This window comes from Lepisosteus oculatus, chromosome 7 (assembly GCF_040954835.1).
Source record: "Lepisosteus oculatus isolate fLepOcu1 chromosome 7, fLepOcu1.hap2, whole genome shotgun sequence".
Taxonomy (NCBI): Eukaryota; Metazoa; Chordata; class Actinopteri; order Semionotiformes; family Lepisosteidae; genus Lepisosteus; species Lepisosteus oculatus.
In genome coordinates, this window is record NC_090702.1 from 40,739,743 (window position 1) to 40,751,864 (window position 12,122).

Below are 12,122 nucleotides of genomic sequence, written 5' to 3' on the forward strand. Positions count from 1 at the left end.
GAAGGCTAAATTATTTTATTTGTCAGTTCCTTTACAAAATATACACCCTATTACCAAAATACTCACATTTTGTGAAAACAATTAAGCCATCTAAAAAAACAAGCATTTCAGAATATACATTCTTGCTAGAAAACATATAACATTACATTTCTTTAGCTATGTTACATAGACAGTCACCAGTTTTTCATAGACTTTAACATCAATGCAACATAATAAATAACCAACTCAGTGCAAGCAGAGCCTGTACTGTCTAATTAAATTTATTAGAAATTTGTAAATATTTTTACTCATCTACTTAATACAGCTTTTCGTATTGAATGTTTTAATTGTTTTATAAAGTAAAAAGTAAAAATACATCCACATTCAGTAAGCCTTAGTTGTTATTACCTAGCTATATAGTCTTGATACATTTTCAGGTTACTACCACACCTTGATCCTGTTGTGACTGTGTAAGGTGTGGAGTTGCAAGAAGATACACTTGAACCCAGCTGTGGAATTCAAAGTTCAAACACTAGGACAGTTTTCATGATTTACACTGAAATAATTGATTTTGTGCATTAAATTGAGTTACAAATAGCAGTTTAAGCATTAATGATGGACTGGCTTTTTTAAAAGCATTTCCCACAGAAAATTCAGAGTATGTACAGTATATATTATGCAAGAATCTGGAATAATCGTGCAATTTTAGGAGCAAGATTTAGGAAACGACCAAGTAAATTGTGCATGCAGTTTTTTCAAAGCAATCCAAAAACACACATTATTTAGAAATGTATTCTAAAACTGAGGATTACATGCAAAATTCAAGATGCAACCTCAACCAAAATAAAAGAGACAAAAAAAACTCAACATACAAATACAATAAAAATAAAGGTGACAAGATAAATAGGTTATTTTGTTCTGATTGAGAAAGACTATATATTTACCAATACAATATGGTAAATATATTTAGATAACACAATATGTGGGATAGGGTTATTTTTAAATAGAAACAATACTGTACATCATGAACTGTATTTCTTTTAATGAGGACTCATTTCAGTAAGTAGTTAACCGTTGTTATTGCAGCTGAAGTGTAATACTAAAAGTAATAAGTATACTTTATTGTAGTAAAAGTGAATAATCCTGTGTTCTGCCTAGGATAAATATTTTAAACAATTCTAATTTTCATTAAACACTGATAATTGTATATGTGCAACATCCCATATTCTAAACACAAAATATATCATTACATTATTTATATGTTGTCTCCATGTATTATTTACATTAAATTACAGCATTCATTGACAGTTACAAAATATTTGCAAATTACATTTAATATTAATTTATGTGGAAATAAAGCTTCAATATTCTTCAAAAGTATATTTTTACTGCTGACAAACTACAAAAATATAGCAAAAAAGGAATACTGCTTGAATAATAAATGAATGCATTACATTTTAGACATGTGAAGGGAAGACTACATTTTAATAGAAATGTATGAAATTTGTTAACCACTAAATGCGGGTACTTTATACAGCATTTCATTGTTAATACTGTATGTGTTCTACACATTCACTCTAGGTGCGCTGTTATTTTAAAATACTGTTTATTGTACTACTACAGAAGAATTGAAGCAAAGTATAGTAAAATCTTAGAAGAAAACCTGCTTTGGTCTGCTAAAATGCAAAAAGAGGGATGCAAATATTTTAAATGCAATTTCAACAAGGAGTTAAAACTCCTTTTGAACAGAAGTGCTCACAATTCCTCCTCCTATACCAGGGAGAATTAAAAAAAGAGATAAAAACAAAATGAGCAGAAACTACTCTCAAATGAAAAAAATAAAGAAACTAGATTAAAGCAAGTAGTATGTCCCATTCTCATTTTCCTGTTTCATGCACTGCACCTTTTAAATGTCCTGCTATGGAGTCTGTTGAACAATGGGATCTGCTAAGCAAATAACAATTACAATGTTGTGTCAAGTAACTATTCCTGCAAAACTACAGGAGATTAGAGCCAGATTACAGCAGATTTAACAAAGCTGAGTGAAAGATGATTCTTAATTCTGTACTTCAGCACTGGGCAAAAGAGCTTGGTGGAATTTCATTTTGCTTCTAAATAAACATGCCAATTGTGCAAAAAAGGTATTTGGTAATACAACTCATAACATAAACTGAAACAGACATTTATACAGAAGAGATGATACACACTTCAAAACAAATGGAAATGATAGAAATCCCAAAATAACAAAATAAAACTATATAAATGCCTCCAAAACATATTTTCAAAACAGTATTAAAACAAATAGAGTTACATGTCTGACAAACGCCACGTTATGGGTCAATTATTTCAGTGCTCTCAATAGCGTTCAAAATTCTAGATATGAAGAAATACAAATCTCTAGTGTGCAATAGAAAATGTCATTCACATTTGCAGCTGCCTTTTTAAAAAATAAAATGTGCTGCAGTTCCTAAACATTTTCACAGCTGGGAAATAGAGAGCATTTTGTTTATATGTACAGTACATAGTTTTGCCTTATACTGTAGGTTTCTTTCATCGCAGTCAAACACTGTAAACATTTCAAAAAGATTGTAAATTTTGCAGGAACCACAGTAATTATACTGTCTGTCATTCTAAAATAAAGTATGCCATAGTGTCCCACAGAAAAAAAATGTAGTGAGATGTGTACTAAAATATAGTAGTGAGGGAGCATTTGGGCATCAATTGGATAGATATGATGTATTGATACTGTAGCATGAACACAGTTTGTCATTATTGCCTTGTAAATCATACATAAATAATTTTTGCATGTTTGTTGATTCTTGAGTGAAGTATTTTATGGATCTGTAGGATTTATCTCACAATAAGACATTAATATAGTTCTAAGGCATCAATGGGATCTTTTTGGCACATATCCTTTATGAATTCTGTCAATAAGATAATAAGTGAGATAAACATGAATTACTACATATAGACAAGAAATATTTCTGAAAGGTTGGATTGTTTTTAAATAAAGTTAATTCATCAATAAAAAGTGCTGACATAAGGTCCTTACACAGGAACAGGCCATTTCAAGGAAACTACAGTAAATTTAACTTTGGTTTATATCTATTCATACACAGGTGTATGTACTGTACTGTATAGTGTCTTGCAAAAGTATTGACCTCATTCAAAAGATATCCCATTTTGTTAAATTACAAATGAATTATGCACATTTGTATAGTGAATATTTTTATCCAAACCTAAGTGTTACAGGAGTGAAAGAACTTAAATGCCAGTAAAAATGGCGAAGAAAATTAGAAATTCAAATATGTTGTTTGTTTGCTGAAATAGGCTCCAGCTCCCCTATGATCCTGAACTGAAAGAAGACATTAAAAAATGTATGGATGGAATATATTGTTTGCAAAAGTATTATTTTTGTTGTGACAAGCTTACATTTGTTCACATGCAAAAAATGCTTTTATAAGTCAAACAATTAGGTGAATGGTCTCTGTCTGTGTGCAGTAATAGTGGCTCACATGATTTCAGAATATATACAGTACACCTATCTGTGTAAGGTCCCTCAGTCAGGTCATGATTTTCTAGCAGAGATTCAACCATGAAAACCAAGAAGCTTTCAGAGCAACCCAGGGATAAAGTTGTAGAAAAGCACAAATCAGGGGAAGGATACAAAAAAAATTAAAAGACACTGCTTTGAGCACAGTGAACATAAATATTATGAGGTGGAATATGTATCATACCACCCAGCTGGGCAAAGAAGTAAATGGTTAGGGATGCCACTATGATGCAAACAGCACCTTAGAAAGGCTACAGAGTTCAATGGCTAAGAAGAAAGAAAATGTCCATGAGTCAGCAATATCCTACTTACTTCACAAAGTAGGGATTTAGTATGGCAAAATGAAAACAAGGAGGCCATTACAGAAAACAAAACAACACAAAATGTTAGGGATACTGCAAAAATGTTGTAAATGTTTTTGTGGTTATGTTGGACAACACTGGAAGCTGTCTAGTCTGGTTACATCTACCAGCTCATTACAGAGTCAATATCATTCCTACTAATATCAAGCATTGTGCTGGCAGCTTTATGTCCTGACAAACATCTCATAGAAAATCTGTGACAAGACAAAAAATCTGTTGTCCATCAACAGTTCCAACCAACCTGACCAAGCTTGATGGGTTAAAATTGCACTATCCAAGTGTGATAAAGTTGATAGAGACTTACGAAAAAAGACACATGTAATTGTTGCCAAAGGTGCTTCCACCAATTCTTGACATCTAATGCAATCAACCTATTTTAATTTTGGATTCAATTTAGATTTTGTTTTTTACATTTAACTTCATCCACTTTTCATTTAAAAGCATGAGAATATAAATATTCACTCTAAACAATGTACAGTATATCTTGTTTAATTCAACAAGACTGTACCTCATTGGAACAACAAATGACTTATGCAAAGTCCTATATATGTTTTAAAGACCTGATTGCTAAAGAGTTTGTTTTTGTGGTTTTGTACAGCTTTTTGTACCGTTTTTAATTACATTTTTAGTTTAAATTATTATTATATAATTAGCCAAACAGTTCCACTTTGGTGAGAATATTAAAAATACTACTCTTAAACAAATGTTTTTCAGTCAGAAAAAATGTAAAGTACATTATGATTTTAGTAAATTATAGTATGGATTTTATTTACTGTTTAGTTGGCCTTGGACTGTATTTTATAAATCACAATACAGATGGAAAAAAAAATCACATATTATATATATTGTATACATATTCCATATGTATATAATTCTGATCCCAGGAATGTGATTGAATGAAGGTAAATTGTGTCCTATAGAACTACTGTATTTACAAATGGTGGAAACATTCAAAGCCATTTCATTCCTGCAATTTCTTTCCTTTTTCTTGGTTCCCTTTTCCTTTTTTAGTTCAGAAAATGCAATAATAATTACTAGTAGTATAAGCAGCAGGAAAAGTTAGAATATACATCTCAATGCATATGTACAGTATATATTCTGTTAAGTGTGTATATATTTCCTATGCAAATCCAAAGACAGGGTGCTTACAATGTACAAACAAAACCAGGCAGGGCTCCCATGTTAAACCTTGAATGTTGTGTTTAAATGATCTACACGAATAGCTCTTGCAATTTTTTCATTAATAGAAAAAGAAAAAAAATATGTTCACATGCACTGTGAGACTAATGACCATTAGGTGGAATAGTTCTCGACTATTATGTTTTTACGCTTAATAAATACTTTTTAAACTTTTCTTTTTTGTGTATGACATTAAATGGAATAGAAACAAAAACAGGAAATATTTGGTTCAAACAAATCTATAAAGACTGAAAAATTGTACAATTGGCAATTTTACAATTGGGAGCCTCAAGTGTGAACATCTTTTGATCACTTAGGTGTTTCATTGTATCTATCCTTTGAAAACATTATTTTTTTGTGATAGGCTTATGAGTCCCACAGTCCAATATGAAACTGACCCATGATTGCTTGAAGAAATGCAGGGGACATTGAACCATAGACTAGAAAATACAACCAAAGAGGCAAAGGCAGCAAGCCAGTACTGAGTGGCTATGAAGGCCAGGAGTTTAGACAGTGAAGAGTTAGGATGTACAGATGGGCTGCTGCCAAAAAGGTCAGGAAATATGTGCCGCAGTTGAACGAACAAGGGCCAGACTTCCAGGATTCACAGCTACAGACAAGAGGTACTCCCACATGGATTGACCTGGATGGACATTGGATACACTGCACATTCCATTTATGTTGTAGCATTCTGAAGCAATACTATCAAATACAAGATTTTACAAAAGAACACTTTTAAAAATTAGTTTGATTTATCATATCCCTGGAGTTATGTCTATTATAAATGTTAGTAAAAGGGAAGGCAGTCTTTCTATCTCAAAAGGCAGCTACAAGTAAATGAGATTTCAGGATTTAATTTGAAAAAAAGTGCTAATCAATAAAGTATAAATTAAGGAACAAGTGTATTATGATATGATTGAAAACAACAGATACTTCTATCACCAAAGTTTTCTAAAAAGCCAGAGAACATAAAAAGAGCACATTAACATTCAACTGTTTAAGGAATTAAGTGTCAGCATTTAGCTCTGCTTTTGTCTTTTGAAAAACTGCATTGGTTTGGTTTCCAGATGAAATACAATATAAAATATTTCATTGCTTTCTTTTGGTCACATTTTGTGCATGTCAGCTTTTTATTTCTACACTGAATATACTGTATATTATTTTTAGCAAAAACATTTTTTCAATACAGTTAATCAATGTATTGATCTGGCCCATTATTTCAGAGTAAATCTAATCAACACCTTTGAAATCAACTCTAAGGCAGACTGTCGTCACATTTTACACAACGCCAAATAAATAAATAAAGTTCTCTGGATATCGCCTTATGTAAAACAAAGACAGCAATAGTGAAAGTCCAGTGCAACAATCCAGTCCATGTCTTGTCTCTTAAGTCACATTATACAGCATCCGAGATCATTATTCATAATGAAAGGAGGCATCTTTAAATTAAAAAGAGAAAAATCTGTAAAGTTGTATAGAAAGCAATTCAAATAATTATACTAACTTGCCTTGTATTTTGTACAGAAGAATAGGTAATGGGGGAAATGTGCAATGATTATTGTCTTGGTTAACTTGGTTTAAGAATCACACTCGTTCAAGTGATTTTCTTCAACTGTGTCCTACTGTTAATCTGCAAAACATGTGCTTTACTTAGAACGCTCCAGAGATCCTCACAATTCATGGAACCGAGGGAGCAGTCAGGATCCTCATTTCTCATAAAGACAGTTGTCTCTGATAGCAGACCCTCCTCAACTAGGCTTAACAGGGGCCCGAGGCGTAGCAGGATGTGAATGCTGGTGGAGAGTTGAGTGTGCGAGGGAGGGCTGCATCTGAAGAAGGGAACTGCCAAGGAAGGCCGTGGAGAGGTCCTCAGGAGAGTGCTCGTGACAGAGTGGGAAAGATCAACACCACAGCTGCAGCCACAGCCACCATCATCATTGGGTTCCAGACTCCTTCAGGCTCCTATGAACAACAGAGGAAAACACTTGCAGGGCACTTTAACTCACAAGAAATCACACACCTGGTAAGGAGGTAAGTACTGTATTTGGTCTTATCACAGAGTTTGTGTGTCAATTTCCCACATATAAAGTATACAGAATATACAGTATTACTTCTGACAATTTATAAAATATCCTTTGATAGAATTTCTCTCAGCCTCAAAACCCACAGCATGATATTTTGGTAAGCGAATATAATTGGACCCCTTTTTACAAATGGCTTATGTTTAATCATGATTACCAACCAGGAAGAAGGCTTGCTAACAAAGATAACATTGGACTAGGTACAGTAAATGAGATGTCCCTAGCGAGGATTTACCTATTATTTTAAACAGAAATTTTGAATTCTGGAAGTTCTTGGCTGGTAAGAGACTGAAATTGTATTCACTACTGGGTATGAAAGTAATGCAGCAGCATCAAAATGAGGATTGTCTTGTTTTGACCCAACCAGTAGCCTGCATAAATAGCAAGTGAGTAATTGAGGCTGACAGACCATCTTTTTATTTCAAATATTGGTATTTCTTGCTAGGACATTATGTAGTATTGTCTGACTGCCTTCTTTAGCTTAGATAAGACAATTGCAAGACCTCATGTAACTCTGGCAGAAATTTGCCGGAAGGTTCTAATTAATTAAATAATTAATTCTAATTAGTTGGAAATTCTTCAAACTGTTGTTGAAAAGTCAGCTATTACTAAAAACTACTTTATGAAATACCAGTGTACTATTATTATGTATTAATGTATTGTTCTGATTGCACTCATTATTTTAACATATGTTTTAATAATTGTTCATAAAGGGGTTGTTTTTAGACATTCGTTACACTGTAGACAGCACACTTGGTGTATGCCCTCCTACAAAAACATTTCAGTACCAGTGTTGAAATGAATGAAGTATGACACATGCAGACCAAAAGTAGTGCCAAAGTGATTATTGTAAGTAATGTAGGGAGTGAAAGTCCTTATAGGTGCTTCTAACTGAATGTTGTACATTTTAAATGTTGAAATGAAACTGATTTTCTTCCTTTTCACACCATGTGTGTGGTCTGCATAACATCCTTAGGGTCATGCATTTTAATAGAGAGCGTTTCTTGTTTGGCAAATCTGGCCTGTGCCATTCACTGAAGTTAATTTACTTATTTCTGGGTGGACCGGGGAGGTGTCTTTTGGAAGATAAAGAAATATCATACCGGTACCTTGTCCCCTCTAGGATGAGGTCTCCGCCCACCAGCACCAAAGTAGGGCCACTATAACAATCATTCCTATTAGGGGAATGGACAGAACAGGTGGCTCAGGGGTAGGAGAATTCTGAGGAAAAATAAGGGAATGTGAGGAATGAAAAGGACAGGTGAAACAAAGGCAGGCAAAGAAAGGGCGATAGATAGATCGACATTGGTATCAAGAAAGGTGAAGACACAGAAGCAGTGAGGCAGGGTGAATATGGAATAATGGTGTAAAATCAGAAAAGCATAAGAGACAATGTACAGCAAAGTGAAGAAGTGCAGTTAGAACCTACACCACACTGGGCACCTTGCTATGAATTAACCCCCACACACACACACGAAGAGATACCTCTACCAAAGTGCTGCCCATATTTGGTGCCATGAGTCACTTTTTGGGGTAAACTGATGTTTGAATCAAGAGGTATGGTTTTGAAAGGGTTAATCACAAGGTCCACAGCAGTTATGGAAGACAAATGACATGACACAAAGGTATTTCATTTAGTGGTGTTTCTTCTGGTGCAGAAGTCAAAACAAAGCCTTTTACTGTCCAGAAATTAAATCCACATTAAAGAAACACAGTAGTAAATTAATTTGCAACATGAATAAATAAAGTGCCAAGTAAAGGTTTATTCCATGCTGAAAAGAGAAAAAAAGAAAAACAATGTTTCAGCTGTGGAGCCTTCTTCAGGTATGGAATAAGGCTCCACCTGAAGAAGGTTCCACAGCCGAAACTTGCTTCTTTTCTTTTCTTCTCTTTTAAGCATGGAATAAACCTTTACCTGCTGTTTTGCAGCCTACGCATGCTGATGTAGCTACAGTACCTTCATGAATAATTAAAACCCATGTTGCACATAAATTTGGTACTGTGTTTTCCATCTCTTTCTCAATGAATTGTTATCACTGTTTAACTAACCACAATCATTCTATGCATAATATGTTGCAGTTATTTTTAAGAACAAAAAAGGTTTGTACACATTCATTTTTTAAATAAGAAGCCAACAGCTTCTTAAATCAACTATTAATGATTTAAAAAGCTATTAGAAACGTTTAAAAATGTAACGGTAATAGTGGTCATCATTTATATCATCATTATATTTAAAATTCTAATAACAAAAACAAAATACAATTGCTTGTGCAAAGAGTGCTGGCTAAGACGCATGATGAGAGCATAGCTGCTGTAGAGAAAGTTTCAGGATGCTTGTGTGTAATTTTTTTTATTTGTGTGTGATATTAGTAGGTGTAGGTATGTAAGCATGTGTGCAACTGATTTTATTGCAGTACAGTCATTAAAGTTTAAAAGCTGCACTGTTATGCACATACTTTCAGACGATGACAAAAATGAACAAAAATAAAAGAGAGAAGAAAACTTTTTTTTTAATTGTATAAAACTATACAGAGCAACACAGAAAAATGGCAAAGATTCAAGAATGCATAAGCAATTGTAATGTTTGTCACACATGACATTTATACGGTGATTATGGTAATGTTACAATAAAACTTTTTTAACCTCAGATACCATGGATTTAAGTTTTTTTTCTTATTCCTGTATATTTTCTCATGCTTTAGAATCTTCTGGCTAACCCTTTCTTGTCAGACATATATTGTGATTTTTAAACAAAGTATTCCTTTCATACTGTATTTACATGCTAATACAAAATAAAAGGTACCAGAACAGTAGTAATATTACTGTATAACATAAAGATTAAGTATTTAAAAGAGCAGTGTATGTGCTCGTCTTTTTTCTGTTGTTTAACCATGATTATAAACTAATTCTATTTTGTACATGCACTGCATGTTTTTCCCAGTGTAAAAAAAATCCAACAATGACTTAATTAAACCTGGAAATTTGAGGTTCAACCTACAGTAAATTGAACCAAGACCACCGATCACCGATCATGAAAATGTATGAAAATGTCTACTGACAAACCTTTATGATCATAACTTTTATTGATAACTGATGCTTATTCCTGCATTGTCCATGCAATTTCTGTATGGTTTGGCAATATGATGTGAGTTTCCCTAAGGTCTGGTACTTCAGAGAGACTTTATGCAATGAACTCACTTCTCCATCTTATCTGATGTACAGTATAGTGAGGTACAGTACTACAATGGAATGGCTGTCAAGGACCAGCTAACTGAGAGCTCAACTTCAGTGGTGAATGAAGTGAGTCCCCTCCTACCTGTAAAATGCTGCCAGATCCTTTTGGATGAAAAGTGCTATGAAATATGTAGGGGAAAACTATTGTTATTTTGTTGGCTGAACAAGAGAAACATCCTTAACTGGTTGATTAGGGTGTTGGCCAGAGATTCTTAATATCTGCGTTTTCCCACCACAGTGCTCGTCATCTTTGCTGAATGCCAATGGCAAAATGTTGTTGCCACTGTAATACTAACCAACAGGAGTTCTTCCAAATGGTAGCAATGTCACAGGATGTCCAAGTCTCTTACCTGCACTTTCTTCCCAGTGAGTTTCTCTAGCTCCTCCCGGCACTTCTGAAGTTCCCTTTGAAGTTCATCTTTCTCCTTCTGGCTTGTTTGGTATCGGCTCTGCAGCTCCTCCAGCTCACCCTTCAGTCCATCACACTGCAGAAGAGACTTGTTTTCAAAACTTGGAAAATTACTACACTAAATAAAAACAACACACTCAAGACAAGTTAAAGAAATAGAGCTAAGAACTTTTGAAAACATTTTGTATGATATCACTATTAATGGTGTCTCTGTTTATAAATATACTAAATTAGAGTTTTATTGAAAGATGTCAGAATGTTGATTATGGAGCAGAATGCTGCAAGATAATTAGAAATCTTTAAAAAATCAATTTATAAGTAAAAGATAAAACATATGATAGGCGAGGGGAAACAAGTTGTGTGGGGGATACAAATTTATCAGTATCTTATTCTTTTGTTCAAATACCATTCATTTTATGGGCACCTCATTCTATCATTATAAAACATACTCTTCGACTTGTTTCAGGTAGTTTCTCAGGAAGCATATCTTAAAGAATCCATCATTAAACAGACAATTAGGACAAGGTCAAATAATAATCTCACACTTCTGTTTCCCTAAACATATAAGATGCCTGGTTTCCCACCTGCACAGATCTTTTCTAGCAGTCAGATGTTGTTTTGTTGCAGAGGGACGTGTTTCGCACTTGGCAGAGCTTGGACCTTACCTTCACCATGTTAATCTCATACAGGAGTGGTGTCACATACTGGCATCTTCAACTTCACCCTCCACCAAACACAAGCATTTCACATACTGCCATGCAACAGTATACTGTATGTGCTTTTTTTTCCAAAATAACCGATGTCATCAAGCCATCTAGAAACTCTGAACCTCTGCGGCAGTTTTGACTTCCTCTTTCCTTCCCTCTCTTCCTATTCCTGCTTGCTCCACTCTCCTTCTTCTTCCCCACTCCACCCTGCAGGTATGAGTGCACTGCATCAATATGTACCAGACTTGGGCATCCTTATTCATACTCAGGCTGTCCCTAGCACCCACTACCTAAGCTGCTACAGTGGGGTCCAACTGGTACGGTGTCAGCTCTCAATACGTTCCCCCAACCAAAGCTTCCAGCCACATACAGAGTTGATATTTTTTCTTCTTTTAGAGGTTTTGCTTGCAATACATCCTTATCCATTCTGTTTAGCAAATCTCAGCAAGTTGTAGCTCTCTTCCCACTTCTGTGTCATGTGACATACTGTACACCTTCCTTTCTACCACAGAATTCCAATCTCAAGATAGCCAGTTCTGCTAGTGCTGCTACCTCATATTCTGTCACCTGCATCACACGTTTCTCATTCACTGCATACCCGAATCTACCCAAATAAGC

General features: G+C 34.4%; 1 protein-coding gene across 5 annotated transcripts in view; it reads right to left on the minus strand.

Moving 5' to 3' along the window:
* The window catches only part of ccdc136b (coiled-coil domain containing 136b), a 41,983-nt gene continuing 29,861 nt past the window's right edge, over positions 1-12,122 (minus strand). For 2 of the 5 annotated variants that reach the window (XM_015352437.2, XM_069192497.1), the window contains 3 exons: positions 10,739-10,873; positions 8,264-8,375; positions 6,946-7,035 (listed from right to left, as the gene is read on the minus strand). In XM_015352437.2, coding sequence (XP_015207923.1) covers positions 8,274-8,375; positions 10,739-10,873 — 237 coding nt within the window. In that variant the 3' untranslated portion in view covers positions 6,946-7,035; positions 8,264-8,273. Of the gene's footprint in view, positions 7,036-8,257; positions 8,376-10,738; positions 10,874-12,122 lie in introns of those variants that run through there. The other 3 variants (XM_015352436.2, XM_069192498.1, XM_069192499.1) reach the window with 3 other exon arrangements.